This window comes from Pelmatolapia mariae, linkage group LG9 (genome assembly GCF_036321145.2).
Source record: "Pelmatolapia mariae isolate MD_Pm_ZW linkage group LG9, Pm_UMD_F_2, whole genome shotgun sequence".
Lineage (NCBI taxonomy): Eukaryota > Metazoa > Chordata > Actinopteri > Cichliformes > Cichlidae > Pelmatolapia > Pelmatolapia mariae.
In genome coordinates this window covers 18,949,172-18,970,184 of record NC_086235.1, presented here as the reverse complement: position 1 = coordinate 18,970,184, position 21,013 = coordinate 18,949,172, and the positions used below count along the sequence as shown (strand labels likewise).

Genomic DNA, 21,013 nt, shown 5'->3' with positions numbered 1-21,013 from the left:
AGATCCAAGAAAAGCATTGTTTATTTACATGTTTTTTGTTTTTTATTGTGAAACCCTTGATGTCATACATGTGCTGCTGCATTCACGTGCTCTTGTTACTGAACAATAGAGAATTGAAGCTCATGCGCTGTGTGCTTTCTTGTCCTATCAGCTGCTGCTGCCCCTGAAGACGCAGGAGGACCTGGATCAGGCGGTGCTGACGCTGGGCTGCAGTTCGGGGACCAATGGGCTGCTCAGGATACTGCTAAAGACTCCTAAAAACAACCATGTGAGTTTTTAAGATGCTCACTTTTGGGCAGTTAGTGGGAACAAAGGTGAATGAAGTCATCCTTTTAGGGCTTTTTTTTTTTTTTTTTTTTGCAAAATGAGGAAACAAACCGCTTCCACACACGGTGATGTAACTGAACAATGAGGTAATGCTGTCCTCCCTTCCTCTGCTGAGCCGATTCCCTTTTTTCACTCTCTCCTACTTCCTGTGTTTCCAGTACCTACAGGTGAACAGCAGGGACAAACAGAGCGAGATGAAGTCATCGAGGTCACTGGGAGATTTGAAGGGCTCTTTGCTAAAGGGCTCAGAGAGGGTGCGCAAACACTCAACAGGTGAGCTTCCATGTTTTAAAAAAGTGCTTTTATGCTGTTTTTATTAGTTTTTAAATGTGAGAGGAGGCAGAAAAGCACTCTGCTGATGCAAAGGTTTCTCAGTCATGTGCTAAAGCCTCAAGGATGACTCATCAGTGTCACCTGACGAAGCAGACGGCCGTCAGAGTCGCAGGAATGTTAATGGAAAAGATGGGGCGCATGCTTTGTCGGAGTAGAAAATGCAAACCGGAGGTGAAAGCAGCCAAGGACTTGTCATGTCAAAGCAAGGACAAACTCCTGCACTCATGCTAAGCAACTGTCTGGCCGCTGTCTTTGGCCTGTTAGCTTTTTGTCAAGTTAACTGTGACCATACTTAGATGTAATATGTGTAGATATATAGTAGCTTTAGTATTCAAAGCACATGCATGAGAGCAGTTTCTGTCTTTTCGTCTAAAACTGTACACACAAAAAAAATCTTTTCTTGTCACGTCACACTTTGTAGTCCCCCTCTCCTCGTCCCCAGGCATGTTTGGTTTATTTTAATATCAGCTCTGTCCAGAAAGGTCAGCGTTTCGGTCGTATCTCGGCCTCAGACACGCTCAGAATCAAACCGGTGCTCGCTCCTGCCATCACGTTTGCATCTTTGCATAGCAGCTGAGAACCCTTTGTGATCACTCTTGTGAGCCTATCTTCGTCATGTGGCCGCAAGCGCATAAATCGTCCAGAATTATCGGCCCTCGATCAGTTTTCCTCCCTGCCAGCGAGGCACGAGTGCGAGACGAGGCGAGCGGGCCGAGATAGGAGCGCGGGGAGTAGCGGCAGATGAGAGGTGACGGGAGAGCGGTCACGGTGTACGGCTGAGTGAAGACGTGATGTAAACCCGGGTACCTCGATGACGTATGGGAGCAGACTGCGGCGTTAGGGGGAAAGAGGCAGAAAAGCTGAACAGTCGAGACAAAGCAGTTGTAATTTGCAGCCTTCAGTCAAACAACAAGACTTTGATCGTATTTCCAACGCTTCTATTCGTCTTAGTGCCTTTTAGCCTCTCTGCGCTGTTTCAGTATTCCTGTCAGCCCAGTCTGCGATAGTTTCAGTAGATCTTTTTACCGTGACAAGGACGAGTGCTCAGTCTCCGCCGCAGCTCAGCCAGGAGAGCATTCGTCACAGTAATTGAGGTTAGAGGTGGCGGCAGTGTAGTTTAGTAAATCATTTCTTGCAGTCCTGGCACTGCTGAACTCGTACCCATGAATAACACTGTGACGCCGTTTTCTCCCCTCTGCCCCTCGTTCCCATCTCTTCATCTTCCCGCACTCCCTCCACTTCTCCTCAATTTCTCCTCTCGCTCTCATTTACCCCCCCCCCTTCCACCTTTTGCATTACTCATCTGCTTAACTTTAATTGTTTCATTCCCCTCTCTTTTATTGGCCGCCCCTGGTGCTTCTTTTCGTCACTTTCAGGTTCCCTCCACACAGGTCGGACGTCCCCGCCGCCAGGCAGCGTCCCTGAGGAGCAGCAGCAAATCGCCCGCCAGGGCTCCTACACCAGCATCCACAGTGAAGGGGAGTTCATCCCAGAAAACCCAGACCAAAGTGTAAGAGTCCATCAGCAGAATAAATGCTTTATGCATTGTTGCTTCTTGAAAAAGTTTGAATAGACTTCAGAAAAAAGATCTTTTTGATGTCTTTGGCAGGTGGACAGTTATTCAACCAAATGTAGTTAATTTATTGCAGTTAATGCACTGAAATGACCAATATTGGCTGTTTTCATAGATTCTTTTCCCCATAAGTTAACATAGTTCTGAAATATTTTGAGTCCTTGACTGGAAGGGCAGAACTGTGTTTTTGTTGAGATTTTAATCGTCTGAACAGTCTTTGGTGATTCATTGTTTACTCTGCTCGTATACTGGATTGCCTTGTATTGTTAGCAGCAGCAGCAGTACTAGCACTAAATTGATTTTACAAGGCTATATAGCCACATATAACATTTCTGTGCAGTATTTAAAGAGGATGTCAGACATTATTCAACCCCCTTCAAATTCTTAAGACGTGAGACAGTAACAAGCACAACTCCACTCGCACTGCTTGGTATGCTCTCCCCTGTATGATTGCATGCTCCGTGACCCTCGGTCTCCTTGTGTTATTGTATCTGTCAGATGTTGGATCCCTTTGGGAGTGCAGACAACTCGCTGTCGAGCAGCTGTCAATCAATAGATCAAGCACTGGACAGGTGAGTCATCATGGAGCGGGTGATTTATAGCCCTCGTCGTTGTGGATTTATACAGTGGCTACTCAAGAACGTGCACTGTTTTCAGCCGATATAGCAGATAGCAGGCTTGAATTCTTTCTTCTTCTTTAAATTTTTATTTATTTTATTTTTTGTGTTAAACCAGTGTGCTCAAAGTTTACTGCAACTTTTTTTTCTCATGTGGTTTGTCATCCATGTGCATCGCTAGAGGCAGACATTTAAGAAAATGCATAACTGTAGTCATGCACATTGGGGTGTGTGATAAAGGTTATTTTCTGTAGCGGCACTAAACATATTGTTACGATAAACACCTCATTTGTGGGTTATGTGTTGATGTCAGAGGCTAAAAAGTGTTCCCCAGATGTCTGTTCCAAGTTCCTGCTGTTCCCTAAACGTCTTAAATTCAGGCTATCAGTAGGAGCTGCAATTTATCGATGTTCCCTAAATGGCTTACATGCTGGTGATCGGTGTGATCAGCTGTTAAGTAGATGGGACGAGGTTGTCAGCCACACATAAACTGACAGATACGGATTCCTTCATTAATCTGTAATATATATGTACACGTCCTTGTTTGCGGAGATGCGAGACATGGTTTGTATCACAGAGTGCTTGTGTACACACTTGGATGTGAGCGTCTGTGTTGCAACAGCCAGAGGCTTTTATCAAAGTTTGTAAATGTGCTAAAGACCAGCGTAGCTTCCCTGCGACCCTTCCTTCGCTTGTCTGTGTCGAAAAGGAATCGGGTCACTTTGCTGTTGCCATAGCGACAGAACTCTTATCTGGACGCCTGGATTCCTCTGTTATCACGAGAGAGAGAGCGCGCGCGTGAGAGACAGACAGAAACAGAGACTGAGTGGGAGATGTGAGAGAGTGAGCAAGCAACATGCTGGAAAAACTGAGCCAGAAAATGAGAAGTGGCGAAAGAGTGAGAGTAAAGTGGGAAAGGCTGAGGAGAGAAAAGAGTGAATTTGAATCAAAGGGAGAATAAAAGCGAGCAAGCGTGGAGCTGACAGAGAGAGAGCAGGACGGAAACAGTTCTACCTGCACGAGGCTTATCAGGGCTCCAGGCTGCAGAACAATGGCAGGAAACGAGTGCATGGAACTTTTCCCTGCGAACGGGCATGCGTGCCCCTTATCCAGGGGTCTCGTGGCCCCGCGCCGCCCTGCGGTCAACAGAGACGTCACTCTCTGTCGGTTCGTCGGGACGGGGTTTGTTGGAAATGTCCAGGGAGGGCGAGAGGTTGGATGCACATACAGACATTTAGTGACATATGTTATATCGCTGCTAATTCAGTGGCGAGCAGTTTGACTTTGTGAGTGCACAAATCTTCCTACCTTAGAGCTCAATTTTTCAAATTTTGCCACTTTGTTGTTTTACATCAGCTGTGAGTGACAGGAAGGTAGTTTGAATACCAAAGCCATTCCCTGCGTTTTGTGCCGCTTTGCAGTCGAGCCCCATTCTGAAGTTTCAGGCCAGCAGCTGTAGCCAGACTTTGTTTGAAGATAAGGGGAAATTAGCAACCAAAAGAGCGAATTTTTTTTTTTTCAACTTTCTCTTCATGCTTTCTGTCATTTCAGCCCTCCTTACTCACAGAACACCCGTGACAATAATTACCTGAACCTCAACTTCGAATACAAAGGTAAGAGGGGACAAATCTTGCAGCAGTTTCTCTCCAGTTCTAAAAATGTCTTCTTCTCAGCCCCCAGCTGCCAAACAGAGAGAGGTGTAAAAAGCGTGTTTGTTATTTGGAAGCTTTGTCTGTTCTTACTTTTTGCTGTGGTTCTTATAGCTCCACAATCAGTTTTACAGGAGAGGCTCTTGCTTATCTAAAATGTTTCCCCTTGAAGAGAATGCTAATGAAAGTGGAGATTATATTATTTTAGGGTTGTATCTGTACGTATATACTTAAAATGAAGAATGGGTTGTGGTGAATCTCGGCTGTGTTTCTTAAGTCTGATGAGGTGGCGAAGTAAGATAGTACTGCGTCTCTTCCTTTACTATCTTCCATACACTCCCCCTGTGTAGACCCCTCTATTCACTGCCTTTTTCTGTTTTACCTCATCCCATCTTATCTCTCATCCCAAACTCCACTCTTAATAGATGTTGCTGCCCTGCCGCAGCATGATCACTTCCCCTCTCTTCTCAATGGCCCCCCGCTCATCTTGTCTCTGTCCCTGGGGTCCCGGTCTGTCCTCTTTTCCTTCAGAAGGCAGATCAAATGAAGCAGGATGAGAGATAAAGCCACACTAGCCCTCGTGAAGAGAGAAGCTGCATTGGCTCTCTCAATCTGGCCATTTCTCTTTCCCCTTTCAGCTCCCCCCATGCTGTAAATGAAAAAAGGGAGTTCTGCACATTGTCTGTGCCGATGAGGGAACGTCATACTGTAGCTGCAGCAGAACTTGAAGACCCACTTGGGTACGCAAGCACGTGCTTGCACACACACGCACCACCCTCCCAGATGTAAAGCTGTGTGGCCCTTCTGCTGAGGGCTACAGTATTTGTTTACCATTCCCTGTGAGTAGATTTTTCCTCTCCATCCCACTCTGCCAAACACAAAAAATAACTCCGGTATCCATGGGATACAGCCACAAAAACAGCATGAGGGGAGGCAGTCATCTGACAGAACAGCTGCTTTCAATTCCAAGTGGCTCCGCTCCTCTCCGTTTATTGTGTGTTTGCTGTGAGAGGGGGGGTAAGTGTCAGTGCTCTCATGCGTCAGCCCCCCCACACCCCGCCTTGAGTTTCTGCTCCACTGTTCAGAGCTAATGCTAAGCTAGCACACGCGAGCTGCTTTCACTTTCCGCATTGGCTGCAGAGAGGCGGCCCCGTTCAGCGTGCAAAGAGCCGCGTTCCATTCTGCTGCTTCACAGCTTGATTTGACACATCAGGGATGAGCAAAAAAGGGAATGCAGTGTCTGAGTGGCCTTCCAAGCATTTAAACCGCCATTATTAGACTTAAGAAGTGGGTAAACACATAACTGTGAATCCAGAAGCATTGTTTCTGTAATTTGGGTGTAATGCGAGACTAATCGTCGAGGCTTGAATTATTTTGCTTGCTGACACCTCTCTTTGCCTCAATCCTCTCTTTTCAGGTCGTCATGGAAAAGGAGGGACTTTCCCACGCCAGTTCCAGTTGCCAAATCGCAGCAAGGATTACGGAGATAGTAAGAAACCAGCTTTGCTTGAACAATTACAACAGCGCTGTTACACAGAAATAACAACAGAACAAATGTCTAAAGAACAACACAGACACAGACCACTCTTTGTCCTGCAGTGTGGTCACAGTCTTCTAACTTCAGATGCATATTTCTTACTTTCAAACAAGATATTTTCAAATATTATTCTCCTCTTTTAGAGAGTTTCTTTGCACCTCGTGGAGATTTATTACACGAACTGCTGGCTCGCTGTTTCAGGCAGCTGCTAGTAATTGCTTACTCAGAGGCTAACCTTGGCTAGCAGTGATTTACGTTTCCCTGCGGTGAACCCAAGCTTGTATAAAAACACAGCGCCCTGCTTCCTGTCTGAAGGGAAGTGGGATGGAGTGGCGAAAGGCACTCTGCTCTGGCTGGCCTCAAGTCTCGGCCAAGAGCAGACTTTATGCACTGCACCTGTGAAGTTAACTGTATGAAAACAGATTCACAATGGAATCAAGAGTAAAGTGTATGACAAGTCTGATTATGTTCGTTTATGTGTTTTCAGGACGTAGGACACTTCCGCGGAGCTTCATGCCGCAGGAGAACCTTTTTCAGCTGGTTCCCTCCAGCCGCACTCGAAGCTATAATGGAGACAGCACGCTGCAGTACAGCGACCTGCGCTCGCTGGGCAAAAGCTCCCAGCGAGGTACAGCCAAGTGTAAGTGATTCATTTGAAATCTTTTGAAACAGGGGGAACGTGCGCTCGACACTGTAAAATAATCTGTAATAGTTGTGTGTTTGGCTCATGTGACCAATTGCCATCGATGACCTCAATATAAATACAAAAAATGGACACGGGCAATCCAACTGTTAGTGGACATGTGCTGATTATTGTCTTGATTAAATATTAGGCATTTAATCTTTGAAAACTAAGCAGCCACTTAAAAAAAAAAAATACTATACTTGCATTCTCGATAGCATTAAAACAGAGAAAAGCAGAAAATCCTCACAGCAGAGAGGCTGAAACTGGAGTATTTTAGTGTGAAAGTGACTGAAAAATGTGAGAAAAATAGCTTCCACATAATTATGTGTTGACTAAACTGTTGATTGTCGCGTTTGCGGTGTTGTTCACTTCCGCTGTGATCAGATGGTTCCTAATTTAAACAGAGGAATGACTGATTTCAATGATTCAAGATAAAACCTTTGCAGTTCCACTATTTCAGGGTTGTGTCTTCCTTAAACAGATGCATTATAATGTATAATAGATATCAATGAGGATAGATGTAATGCACAGTTGTCGTACTGTGTGTCACAGGCAGAATTTCCCCCTCATCGTCCAAATTAAGCTGTTTTATGGGCTCACTAATCACATCTGTCCTCATTTAGTCTATACATCCTGCCCAGAAACTGTCTTCATCATAATACCAAAGCTTGGCTCATAAGTCTGTGGTCGATGTGTCGGTCTCTGGTGTCCGTCTCACCCACGCGCGACCAAACAGTCTAACGCAGCCACAGAGAAGCCTGCTGGTTCCAAAACAAAGTCCCGGAGTCTGAGCCTGAGAACATGGGAGCCGCGCAGATGAGCTTTCTAGGCTTTCACAGTTTGTGTGTGTGTGTTGGTGGGTTGCGGTTCCGCTGCTTGACTGTGATATCTGGGGTTTCCCCAGGGTCTGCAGTGGGAGTGATTTAACAAATTGCGGTGCGCTTAACGTCTGGTCTCGGTGAAGTTGATGTGTGATCGGTGGATTTTGACGTTTGCTTTAGTTTTTTTTTTTTTTTTAAACATGCTCTCAGATCCGTATATCATAGAGAAGCTGGCTGTCTTAGGAGGCTTAGCAACACAATTAATTACTGAGGGGGGGATTCATAGTCTGGCGTTTCATTTCTGCAGCACCTCGGGCGCCAGTCAACTGGAGACAAGGAAAGCTGCTGGGGCGAGGAGCGTTCGGGGAGGTCTACCTCTGCTACGATGCCGACACAGGCCGCGAGCTGGCCGCCAAGCAGGTGCCGTTTGATCCCGACTGTCAAGACACCAGCAAGGTGAGGGGAAATATTTCAAAACTGTTTGGATTTGCATGAAGTTGATGGCATAAGATGGGTTTTTTTTAATAAATTGAAGATTCTTTGTTTTTTTGCTGCAGGAAGTGAATGCTCTGGAGTGTGAGATTCAGCTGCTGAAGAATCTGCGTCACGAGAGGATTGTGCAGTACTACGGCTGCCTTCGGGACCTCGACCAGAGAAAACTCACCATTTTCGTCGAGTTCATGCCCGGGGTGCGTATTTTGCAGGACATTTTAAGTAAATTTAATCACACTCGAGCAGCCCTTAAATTTTGAAAGAACAATTAACGTCTGAGAATGTGCGCGCCGGACTTGGTTTGGCTGTAAAGATAGGTACTGAGACATTTTAACACAAACATTAAAATCAAACCCTTACCAGCCACATCTGCTAGAATCTATTTAGAAATGTCACCAGCTGTCAACAAACATGTCCTCCACGCAGTTGATGTCAGCAGAACAGCTCATTTTATGAGATCATATTCTCCCTAAATGAGCAACTTTAATGAGCTACTGTCGCCTGCGGACCCTGTCCCCGAGCCTGTTTTTAATATTTCCTGAGCTATTTTTTTTTTATTTCCCAGAGACGCTGAGTGTCTTAGTCACACATTGTCTGGAAATTGGAAATGTTTACGTTTCGCCAGAGTTGGCAGAAGCAAGACAGGAGGTGACAGAGCCAAGCTTTTGTGTGGCTGCGTGGCACGGCTTCACTGCTGCGCCTGACCGATAACACTTTAGTGGCCCGAGGGAGGGAGGGCCGTGTGTCCCTCGGAGAGACCCCGAGAGCTCCTAAGGTGTCCCGTTGACAGCTGAAAGTGAGCAGGCAGAGGTTTTGTTTCCACCGCAAGTCCAAGAGTGCGTCACAGGTGTTACAGGATCAGGTCTTAGCTCTTGCCATGTCCCCAGGAGGAGCGGAAAACAGGAAATTGAAGGAAATGCAGCTCACTGGTGCAGTTTGGACTCAAAGTCAGTCAACAGACTTCTGTCAGCAGGTTATATGCTTACATTCTTGGTTTTTGGCCTTGAGAATTGGCTTAGAGGCTGCTTTCACAAATAAACCCCAAACAAATTAGCTGGAACACCCATGTTTTCCAGAAAAATAAGTGTATGTAGATTTTTCTCTAATTTAGCATGCGTGTCCGTCCCATCCATTCATTCGCTCACAGGCTTTCTGTTTGTCTCTCTAGGGCTCGATAAAAGACCAGCTAAAAGCCTACGGGGCCCTGACGGAGAAGGTGACGAAGAGATACACCAGGCAGATCCTCCAAGGAGTCTCCTACCTGCACAGCAACATGATTGTACACCGGGACATCAAAGGTAAACGAAGCCGCAAGCTCGAAAAAGGCCAAGGTTGGATTTTAATTGGATTTGTAACCGATAAACACTCACACTTGGAAATGCTTTCTTCAGTGGGGTCCTATTGCAGTAGCTGCTGCAATAGGCGGGGGGGGGGTGTCAAAACTACAGATTCATTCATTTTCATTCGGGTTGACATTTCCTCATTTGGTCATTCGTCGTCTGCAGAACGTGCCTGGAAAAATGTGCTATTTTCAACTTCCCTTTGAGATATATTAGGCTTCGTGCTGGTGAAACTGGCCGTTCTAAAAATGCTCAGCACCGGACGGAAAGGTTTTGGTTTGGCTGCCCACAGCTTTGGGAGTTACTGGGTCGTTAAGCGGCGGCCAAGAAAGAGGGGAATATACTGTCTGGTGGGGGAAAAAGATAGTCGGTCTCACAGGACCAGGCAGGGCTCTATGAAGAGCACATGTGGGTGTGATCTTTCCACTCAGAAAGGCTCTGCACGTGTAATATACGGTGTGTTCATCTCACCACAGAACATTTCTGTTTTTGCAGTAAAAAAAAAGGGACTTAAGCTTGGCACCACACGCACGTCCACATTCACTCCGGACCAGCTGGAAGTTTCTCTGAATTTATTTGCAAAGGCTGGAATTATCAGAGAACCTGTCGTCCTACGTACAGGAAACGTGCAGGCAGTGGAAGAAGCAGCTCGGGGCAGTAAAAAGTAAAGGTTATAGTTTGAGCCTCCAAGTTTCTTTTGCAGCCTGCCAGTTCTTTGGTGGGGGTGGAGGGTGAGTGGCGAGTGGTGCACATTAGTCACTGATCAAACAAGCGGCGTGGCTGAAGGAAATGGGATAGACAGAGCTACATTCGGAAAATTACTAAGATAGGAGGAGAAAGGGTGTTGAGGTTCAACGTGTCTCTTGTGGAGCAGACAGTTTATTTAGTATTTAATTTTCTGAACCCAACGAGGCTTTTTCCTCAGTGTGAGAAAAGTGAAAGAAAGATAAACTTCCTTGTTTGGCGTAGCTGACTAAGCGCAGGATTTGTATAAAGACTGCTGAAAGATATGCTTTTTAAAAATAAGTCTGCCAGTATTCAGTTACCCAAACGATCAAGACCTTTCGCCTTCTTCCGTCAGCTTGAATTGCTGGCACCAATCACTTTTTACCCAAAACAATAATTGCAACTCCAAATTGTCAGCGTCCCTTTGCGTCTGACAGCTCTCGGGAGAGTCCTGAATACTTTCAAGCTCGTGTTGTTTCGATCCACCAGGTGCTAACATCCTGAGAGACTCCTCGGGAAACGTGAAGCTGGGAGACTTTGGAGCCAGCAAACGTATCCAGACCATCTGCATGTCTGGTACAGGCATCAAGTCTGTCACTGGCACCCCCTACTGGATGAGCCCTGAAGTCATCAACGGGGAGGGATATGGGAGGAAAGCTGATGTGTGGTAAGGAAATTATTAGATAGAACTGTATTGATTGAAGGGGCGAACAATATCAGATTGCTACCGTCGCTGTAAAAGCAAAAGCAATAAAATGACCTTGAGCAATAAATGATACAGTTATCAGTTGCTGCTATATGCACTCTGTTTACTAATACTGTTGATATTTAAAACACTGAGGCGTTGAAATCAGAAATGCAGTCGAGTAATAAATGGAATAAATGAACAAATGGACACTTTTCAGTTACACGCTACTTCAGAAACTCACATAAATATGAACTTTAAATAAAGGCTGTATAGATTAGAGCACTTTATACAGTTTTCTAAGAGAGCGCGCTTACTTAAAGACTTGATAAGAAGCCAGATATACTAACGTATCATTGCATTGCCAAACAGTGTTAACCTATGCGTCTTCCATGTAGATTTTTATGAGATTCAGCAGTTTTTGGGCCCATTGTTCTAGGGCGCAATTGGTTGCTCCAAGCTTTAGAGAAAGAATACAATACTGGAATAAGTTTGTTTGGATTTGAGCTAGTGTCAAAGGGTTAACTCTGGTATTTGACACAACAGTTGGAGGTGCAAGGTAGACAATAGACACAAGCCGAGCTCCATTCAAATCATTTTTCCTGCTGTGCTGTTTTCCTTCAGGAGTGTCGCCTGCACCGTTGTTGAGATGTTGACCCAGAAACCCCCGTGGGCCGAGTACGAAGCCATGGCAGCCATTTTTAAGATCGCCACCCAGCCTACAAAGCCCACGCTTCCCGAGGGCGTGTCCGAGGCTTGCAGGGACTTCCTGCGGCAGGTGTTTGTGGAGGAGAAGTGGAGGCCCACTGCAGACTTTCTGCTCAGCCACCCGTTCGTTCAGGGCAGCTTCTGAGCTCCTGTGGACCCCCTTCCCCTTCCCTGCCTGTGAGGCCTCCGTGGCCCCGGTGCATCCCCTCCTCTCCGGCCCATCCCATGCCCAGGGCCCCCTCCCCTCATCACCAAGCTCCAGGGCTCAGTACCACTCCCAACTTCCTGTTATCCACCACTAGTGTCTGCCTTGTCGAGACTCCTGCATCCTACTTGCTCCACTTGGACTATTCCCTGAGAGGGAAGGGTGACTGCTGTCAAGACCTCCAGAGTCCTCTGAGGTTTTGCATGGTGTTCCCTCAGGAGGGCACTAACAAGAAGGCAGTCTCACAAGCTCCAGACTGCTGTCCTTTTAACAAGCGCAGGAAAAGTGACCTAGGTTAGTGCAAAGTGTTGCGTCTCAACCTTTAGGTCTCACTTTACACCCACTTACTGCTGCAGAACAGCGTCTCGGGATCGAGGAGACGTAATTGTGATTACATTGATCACACGCGACCGTACTGTAAGTTTCTCATCAGCCTAAAGAAAGCTGTGGGTAGAATTAAGATGGTAAAATATTTTTCTATGATGCATATAAAGTCATCCTAGCAGATGAGATGTCTATTGTCATTCTAGAAAAACAAAATGTAAATGTATTTTTTGCCAACGCCTTACAATAAGAATTTGTAAGTAAGAATGTCTTTTATAACGTCTGCGAGGGTCACCAGTACCCTGCTTTCATAAGCACTCACAAAAACAACCCCATTTTAGGAAGGATTGTCAATGTTGCACTTTTTGATATCATGCATTGAAACATTTCCGACGTGCAGGATAATCAGCCGAGGAGATATTTTTCTATTTGATGCATTTTTTTTTTTTTATATATTATTGAGAATTGTGTTCCAGTGTAAAAGAAGAAAAAGAAGAACCGAACTCTTTTTGTGCATTCGTGTGCAATGTCTCTTAAGCAATACCAACACTACTGTTGTCATTCCATCCTCCCATGCAGCGAGCCTTGTTCCATTCAGAAGTGGCCAAAGAAACGTTGCAGAGACTGAAACCTTTCGATAACTTTTAGAAAACGTGCAGTATTAGTCATGTCTGACTTTTTTGCCACCTCAGAGCCCCATATAGCCTTTCCTGTGTTATGGCAGCTTTGTGCACAGTACACTGCACAGACCAAATCGGATGCATTAACGTCACTTTTTTTCTTTTTTTTAAAGATTGTGAAATTAGACCGAAGGAAGCGTCTTGTTTATATTTTTTGCTGTAACTTCACCCCACGCCTTTATTTAGCTTTCCATGCCATCTCGAATGGGTCTCTTAATGACTTTGATGGCACACCGTGGTCTCTGTGACGTCATGTGAGGTGGAGCTTATTATTACGTTGCCAAAAAAAACAAAACATTGAGTTGGAAGGATGGAGCAGAATGATGTGTTCTGTAAAGTGGAGATGAAATGAAACTTTAACTGTGGGGTGGGGGATCGATGTCGGAGGTGTCATGATTTGCTGTAACACATAGGCACTTAAGAATGATGATCCAATCTTTTCAACCCTTAGTGCCTTACCTGAGTCTGCTTGCAAACACAAACGTTCACTGCCAAAGCAGAGAGCTTCCTTGTAAGGTGAGCGGCTGTTTAGTAGAAAGCACACGCAGGATTTGCTGAAAATCTTTTATATGAAAAAACCAACAAAAGATTATACTGTACATACATATTGTTCTGCACTTTTGTATGAAATTTCTTTTTACATTATAAACAAAATCTATTTGAAATAGCTACGTTATACAGTAGATTGTACTGTGATTTAGACAGGAGAATGAATGGTTGCCTCTTTTAAGAGAAGGTAGGCAGGATGAACAGACTGGGAGGCTTTCGAATGGGGCGTAGTTTGTTTGGTCTGAATGACAAAGCCTTGAAACATGAAATGTATCAAGTCATTGAACTTTTGTACATTTAACTTAATAAATTGAAGGTCTTAAGACTGTGTTTCAGAATGTTTTTTTTATAATTTTGCAAATTGAATTAAAAGTCTGACTTTTTTGACACATTTTTTTCCATTAATGTATGTATTTATAGTTGTGATCTCGTGATTGATAGATGGATGGTTGAATGGTGAAATTGATATTTTCTTTTGGACTCTATCAACAACTTTCTTATTGGGCTTATGATTTGGCAGCTGTAGCTCCATGGTGGGAATCTCCCGTTTCACAACATCCCAAAGGTGCTCTATTGGATTGCGATGTGATGATTGTGGGAGGCCATTTGGGTACAGTGAACTCATTGTCATGTTAGAGAAACCAGGATGAGATGATCTGAGGTTTGTGACATGGTGTGTTATCCTGTTGGAAGCAGCCATCAGAAGATGAGTACACTGTGGTCATAAAGGCATGGACATGGTCAGCAGTAATACTCTGTGGTATCTAAACAATTCTTAAAAAGGCCAAAAGTGTATCAAAAAAATCCCCCACACCATTACACCACGACTGCCCTTAACTGCTGGGCAGGTTCGATCCATGCTTTCATGCTGTTTACACCAAATTGTGACCCTGTCATCAAAATATCAACAGAAACTGAGGCACATAAGACCAAGAAACAATTTTCTAATCTTCTACTGTTCAGTTTCAGTGAGCCTGTGTGAACTGCAGGTTGAATTTGCTGTTCTTTTTTGACAAGAGTAGCACTCAGCATGGTCTTCCATAACTGTAAACAGTAGAGATGGGTGTGTGGAAAAATCCCAGTAGATTAGCAGTTTCTGAAATACTCAGACCAGCCTGTCGGGCACCAACAACCATGCCATGTTCAAATAACTTAAACAGCTTTTCTTCCCCATTCTGAACTCCTGCAGGTCTTCTTGACCATCCTTAAATGAATAACAGCCACATAGCTGATTATATGTTTCCATTCCAAGCAGCTGGACAGGAATAAAGTGGCCATGAGTGTGCATTTTATTTCACCCACTTGCTTAATTCTTTTCTATTTAGATCACGGGTTCTCAAATTTTTCTGAATCACTTACAGAGAAGAAAATTCTCCATGGATCCCTTCATAATCGTAACGTTAAGGGTATTACGCTTATTACTATTTGTGCTGTTTACATATGTATTCTTACTGGGCAAATGTGATGTATCAAAATCAAAAGTTTCTTTTGGCACCAAGATAAAGTGGATGGGAGTAAAGGACACAGCATGATTGTTTTTGTCATAGATGATCTCCAGCTGTTGATATGTACTTTTATATATTACAGAACAGCTTTATAAATTATTTTGTGGACCTAATGGCTATGGGTGTAGACACCTGGGGGTTTTGCGACGTCATTTGCAAGAGGCTCAGTTAAATGACTGAACCTTTTGTAATTGTGCCTTACGTTTCTATTATTTTGTTGTTTTTATATGTCAGTCTAACTGAATAATAGTTAATAGTTATAACAGACACATCCCTATTACACGGTAACTCTGTTTTAAAGAAAAAATTGGATGTAATTTAAAATTGTATGCATATATATATATATATATATATATATATATATATATATATATATATATATATGTGTATACACACACACACATACATATAATTTATTGATGGCCTTCTTACTTTTTATCAATTAAGACTCAATAAAATAGCTTTTCTTCAACTCTGCAAACTCGTGGTTAGGACCATATTTTCATAAGACGGTATAAGAAAAGGCAACACACAAACACACTACTTAGTTATCCAAAGACAATACGAAATATGATTTATTTTTTTAAATGTCAGTATAAAGCCTAATTTGAAAATAACACAATATAAATAGTTAGATAATTTTGACTAAAAACGATTAACACCAACACTTTCGGAGCAGCTGTTAGAAAACCACCTTACAAAACCTGCCGTTTTGTAACGTCGTGTCTGAAAACGTGACTGCCAGAGAGGAGCCGCCGAAGAGACAACTGCCGCCAACCCGGGACGTACAACTCTCTGGCACCGAGGTCTCTCTTCCTCAGTGCTTAAAACAAGACTGTTGCTGCTGTAGTGGAAACAAAGCAAACATGTCTTCCTCCCGTACAGTTATATGTTTGCTAAGAAACGACTTGCGTCTCCACGACAACGAGGTAAGAACATGAGTTTGTAGAAAAAAGTGCGACGTTGTTAAACTTAAATGTTTTTTTTAAAAAAAAACCACGATTACTTCGCATGTTAATTATTTGCTTTGTTGACGACATTAAAGAAATTGTTTAAACATGTTAACGTCGACATTAAAACTACAATAACTCCTGCAATAACTAATAATCCTACAGTAACTGCCTGCAGCCACGTTACAGCGGTATTACTACCGGTACAAGACCTCCAGAATAAAAGCATGTTCCCCAAAGCTAATGATTACACACTTTTAATTTTTAAACTGGACTGCTTTTTAACCCCTATCCTGTTTTAAGTATCTAACACTATCGAAGGTTATTTTCGCAGCTGCAAAAATTGCATAAATAAATCAAAATTTCGAGTTAGTATCTTGACTTAATAGCTTAAAATTTCGAGTTACGTATCTCGAAACTTCGACTTACCCGAAAATAAATTCCAAATTTGGACTCTCCCCAATGACTGTAGAAAACATTGGTTCTGCCTGGCATTTTCCCCCGGTGGTGGAAACAAGCTTCCACAAACTTGTGACATCTAGTTACAATTTTTTAAAGAAAAAAAAAATATATGTACATCTATATATATATCTATCTATATATATATAGATATATATATATATATATATATATATATATATATATATATATATAACTTTCAGGGAATTTTAAATATTAAATTCAATTTTCGTTTATTAGGTTTTCTTTCTTTCTTTCTTTCTTTCTTTCTTTTTTTTTTTTTTACAAAGTAGCCATATCTAGAGTGGTACTGAGTGGTTAAATGTACAGCAACTTAAGAAAGCAACAGCAAATAGAAAAAAACTGTCAAAGCACACAAAATGTATTTATTTAACACAATTCAGTGAGTCACATACTCTACTTGGAGGACAGAAACAAGCCCACCTCTACCATCCATATCAATAGTAAAAGGTGTTTCTATCATAAAATCAAATGTGCTGTTTCACATAATTGCTGCAATATGTTTATTGTATGCTCGATATGCAGCTTTTCCACTGGGCCCAAAGAAACGCTGAACACATAGTCCCGCTGTACTGCTTCGACCCCAGACACTATGTGGGCACTTACAACTACAGCTTACCAAAGACTGGGCCTTTCCGTCTGCGCTTCTTACTGGAGAGTATCAGAGACCTCAGAAACACACTGATCAACAAAGGCAGGTAATAAAACTATCACTGACGAGATTGTTCTTTTTTCTTTACCTAACCCCACTGTCCAGTTTCGCCTTTGCTACACTGTCGCTAACTCACAGTCTCTATGAAAGGTTTATAAGAGATAAGTTTACTTTTCTATCATGTTATTGTTAACTCAGTGAAGACACTGGCCTTGGCTTTCTAGGATTGAGTTGATACGTGTAACAGGATCAGGACGCACCTGGACTTACAGCGGTTATGTTTATATTAGCATTGCTTCTGCACACACTGTTCCCATCACTTTTTCCTGTCAACTAGCACTCTACCCAGGATGCAGCTTGCCTGGCATGGAGTGAGGCTTATATATGTGTCTCTGTGTTTATTTTGTGTGTGTGTGTGTGTGTTTGACAGCAATCTCGTGGTGAGACGGGGTAAGCCAGAGGAGGTAGTTGCAGACCTCATCAGGCAACTGGGCTCTGTCAGTAGTGTGGCTTTCCATGAAGAGGTGCTCTCTCATATTACAGATAACAGCAAAAGTGCTGTCTGGTGATTGAAGCGTGGTTTTCACCATCATGTGCTTTTTCTACAGGTTACCTCAGAAGAGCTGAATGTGGAGAAAAGGGTTAAAGATGTGTGTGTACAGATGAAGGTCAAAGTTCATACCTGCTGGGGCTCTACATTGTACCACAGAGATGATCTTCCGTTCCCCCACATGTCCAGGTGTGAAAGCAGATACAGAGAGGAAGCTACCCTTTTCGTGAAAGATACACTGCAGGTTAAGAAGTGCCTTGTAATATTTCCCTGTGTTTTTAGGCTTCCCGATGTGTACACTCAGTTCAGAAAGGCAGTGGAGAGCGAGGGCAGGGTGAGGCCGGTCTTCTCGACCCCAGAGAAGCTAAATCCCCTTCCCCCAGGCCTCGAGGAAGGAGCCATTCCTACAGCAGAGGACCTGCAACAGACAGGTGAACAATCCACCAAGACACATGTCCGCACATTTACTCTATGTGTTTATGATTCAGGATGTTTATTATGTCTAAAGAAACCTAATGCTGAAATGCTTTTCCCCTTCCAGAGCCTGTGACTGATCCTCGCTCAGCCTTCCCCTGCAGCGGTGGGGAGAGTCACGCCCTGGCCAGACTTAAACACTATTTCTGGGACACTGTGAGTGCAATATGTGTTTTACATTAGCTGCTGTTTAGAGAGCTATGGAGAAAAAAAATCCCAGATGATCTATTAAAGAGCCTCCATGATGTCTGTTTTAAAGGATGCAGTTGCAACGTACAAAGAGACGCGTAACGGTTTAATCGGTGTGGATTATTCCACCAAGTTTTCACCTTGGTGAGTACAAATGTATCACTGCCTCTCTGCCCCACTTTGCTACGTGGAGTTTAATATTTCATTGAGGTAATTCCTGTGATTCTGTCTAATGGTGCGGCTTTGGTATTCTGCAGGCTGGCAATGGGTTGCATTTCACCCAGATATATTTATCATCAGATCAAGCAGTACGAGAAGGAGCGGACAGCTAATCAGAGCACATATTGGTGAGCACACAGGCTGGTGATATGTGAAAATCTATATTTGTCATATTTTATTTTTTCCCTATCTGATGAGCTTCCCTGCTGTCCTACAGGGTCATTTTTGAGCTTTTGTGGAGGGACTACTTCAGGTTTGTGAGTGTGAAGTACGGAAATAGGATTTTTCAGGTCAAAGGTACAGTAAGCTGATGTTTTTATGTTACTTTTATTATTATTGTTGTTGTCTGCATGAAAAGGTATATTTCATGTCACTGTGACTTCAACTCAGGACTTCAAGACAAATCTGTGCCATGGAAAAAGGACATGAAGCTATTTGATGCATGGAAAGGTTTGTGCTCTTCACTCATCCTGCATGAAATATCCTTTGAACTGAAACAGTATGTATAGTATACGAATATAAAGGTGAATTTATGTGCAACTGGAACTTACAGAGGGACGCACTGGAGTGCCTTTTGTTGACGCCAACATGAGGGAGTTGGCAGCGACCGGCTTTATGTCCAACAGGGGGCGTCAAAATGTTGCTAGCTTCCTCACAAAGGATCTGGGCCTTGACTGGAGGATGGGAGCTGAGTGGTTTGAGTCCCTTCTGGTAAGCAGTAGTTGTTTATTATCTTTATACATTATTTCAAAGCTTAGTTGTTTAAGAATATAATATTCAGATGTTAATACAAAACTCATCTTTTTAAATGTTCCCTCCAAAGATCGACCACGATGTCTGCAGCAATTATGGTAACTGGCTATACAGCGCTGGCATTGGAAATGACCCCAGAGAGAACAGGAAGTTCAACATGATCAAACAAGGCCTCGACTATGACAATAATGTACGTTTGACGAAGTAAACACCGTTTCATTTCCTTTTGACATTTGTCTAAAACGTCACCTTTTGCGCTTCAAGACAAAACTGCTGAGTCACCTGTTGTGCAGGCTTTGCTGCTTTATTATTGAGATTAAAAATAGGACAAAATGTGAGGAAATCAGTTTTGACTCATCGGTTTGCGTTTGTCTTTCAGGGAGATTACGTCCGACAGTGGGTTCCAGAGTTGCAGAATATCAGAGGAGGTGATGTGCACACACCCTGGGCACTCAGCAACGCTGCGCTGGCCCACGCTCATGTGACCCTCGGCGACACCTATCCCGCTCCCATTGTCATGGCACCTGAATGGAGCAGACACGTTAACAAGAAAGCGGTGGGTGTCTGGGGGAAGGGAAGTAGTTAGTGTGATTGTGTAGTGCTGCTATATTAGTGTTTAATCCATAACTGCTGCAAATAAAAGCGCTTGGATATAAATAGACTTACTCCACTATTGTTTGTACGTTCTAGTTTCAACTAAATTTTATTTAGTACTTCTTATCTACTACAGCTCCAAGGCCTATATTGCACTTTTACCCCACTACATGTATCTGGCAGATATTACTACATGTTACTCTTCAGCTTTATCTAAACTTAAACTAAACTTTCCATAAATAATAACATGCACTTATATCTCAGTAAATAGAAAATCGTCTGCTGCTCCAGTCTATTTGGGGCCCGTTGTCACGTTGTTACCAGTTCCGCAACAAGCGGAACACTTCCCCTTAAAGTGTTTCATTTATTAAAATCAGAAGAGGTCGACACTTCCATTGCATTTTTTTAGAAAATAAAAAAATGTTAATATAATTTGTGACATAACATTGTTTTTGTGTCTTTTCTACCCAGTGAAATATCTTGCCGTCCCTCAGATGTATTTGAAAACAAATTTCTACATTTCCTTCTTATTTTATTTTTAATTGTGTGTAAATAATGACACTTTAACATCACTGTTACCTCACTTTTTTCTTTTATACAGTTTAAAAAAAATATTTTTCTTTCTTTCTTTCTTTCTTTTTTTTAGGGTGGCACAGGACCTTCACCAAGAGGAAAGAAAGGCCCGTCTCACACCCCCAAACAGCATCGGGATAGAGGCATCGACTTCTACTTCTCCAGAAGCAAGAACCTGTGAACACGTGGACGCTCCACTGATTTAATCTTGAACCGTTTCCATGAAAATCTGTCTGGCACATTGATGTATTGATCCAGGGAAGCTGAAGAATGAGGATTTGAGGAAGCACACGTTACGGTGCTTTAACTTAACTGATCAGGCCATCAGTTCTGTAGAAAATTGCCACATCGAGGGCCTTCTATGGATCCTTCGCTGTGTTTCCGGCTATGCAGCGACTGTGAAAAACCACAGTGTGGTTTTGTTATGATTCAGAATCACCTGTAATGACCTCAGATGATGTTTTGAACAGATTGCTGTTACTTTGTTCTTGCAGGTTTTCTGTGCATTTATACTTTGTTTTTGTTTTATGTGTGATGGTTACAAAACGGCTATATTAAAGTTGCTATCTGGTGCACTAAATCTTGACCTCCATTTATCAGAGCAAGGAAGTCAGTCCGCTCTTTTTGAGCAGCTATGAATACAGATGAGAGTAAACGGGAACAGAAAACGTGCATGTCTATTTATTTTTTGTGGAGCTCGCTCCGGTCAGAACTTTCATTCATCCTTGATAAGCTCTCTTCTCTTGTGGTCGCAGGAGTAATAGTAATAACAATAATGTCGGTGTTTTAAAAATAAAAAAAGAATCGCACTTTGGGTTGTTAG

At 43.1% G+C, this 21,013-nt stretch overlaps 2 protein-coding genes across 3 annotated transcripts in view; both read left to right on the top strand.

The window, feature by feature from the left end:
* map3k22 (mitogen-activated protein kinase kinase kinase 22) overlaps positions 1-13,564 on the top strand; it is a 38,301-nt gene extending 24,737 nt beyond the window's left edge. The window contains exons 7-18 of one of the 2 annotated variants that reach the window (XM_063483587.1): positions 152-268; positions 486-600; positions 2,052-2,170; positions 2,732-2,805; positions 4,402-4,463; positions 5,917-5,988; positions 6,524-6,676; positions 7,850-7,998; positions 8,100-8,231; positions 9,203-9,332; positions 10,590-10,767; positions 11,410-13,564. In XM_063483587.1, the coding sequence (XP_063339657.1) occupies positions 152-268; positions 486-600; positions 2,052-2,170; positions 2,732-2,805; positions 4,402-4,463; positions 5,917-5,988; positions 6,524-6,676; positions 7,850-7,998; positions 8,100-8,231; positions 9,203-9,332; positions 10,590-10,767; positions 11,410-11,638 (1,530 nt within the window). In that variant the 3' untranslated portion in view covers positions 11,639-13,564. Of the gene's footprint in view, positions 1-151; positions 269-485; positions 601-2,036; positions 2,171-2,731; positions 2,806-4,401; positions 4,464-5,916; positions 5,989-6,523; positions 6,677-7,849; positions 7,999-8,099; positions 8,232-9,202; positions 9,333-10,589; positions 10,768-11,409 lie in introns of both variants that reach the window. The other variant, XM_063483586.1, reaches the window with a different exon arrangement.
* A 1,799-nt stretch (positions 13,565-15,363) lies between these two features.
* On the top strand, positions 15,364-20,757 carry cry-dash (cryptochrome DASH). Its single transcript, XM_063483591.1, has 14 exons — positions 15,364-15,685; positions 16,712-16,884; positions 17,269-17,362; positions 17,447-17,577; positions 17,671-17,819; positions 17,930-18,018; positions 18,122-18,195; positions 18,309-18,398; positions 18,488-18,567; positions 18,661-18,720; positions 18,824-18,981; positions 19,094-19,213; positions 19,403-19,579; positions 20,264-20,757. Exons 1-14 carry the CDS (start codon positions 15,623-15,625, stop codon positions 20,369-20,371), a joined length of 1,566 nt encoding a protein of 521 aa, XP_063339661.1. The 5' UTR covers positions 15,364-15,622; the 3' UTR covers positions 20,372-20,757.
* The last annotated feature ends 256 nt before the right edge of the window (positions 20,758-21,013 follow it).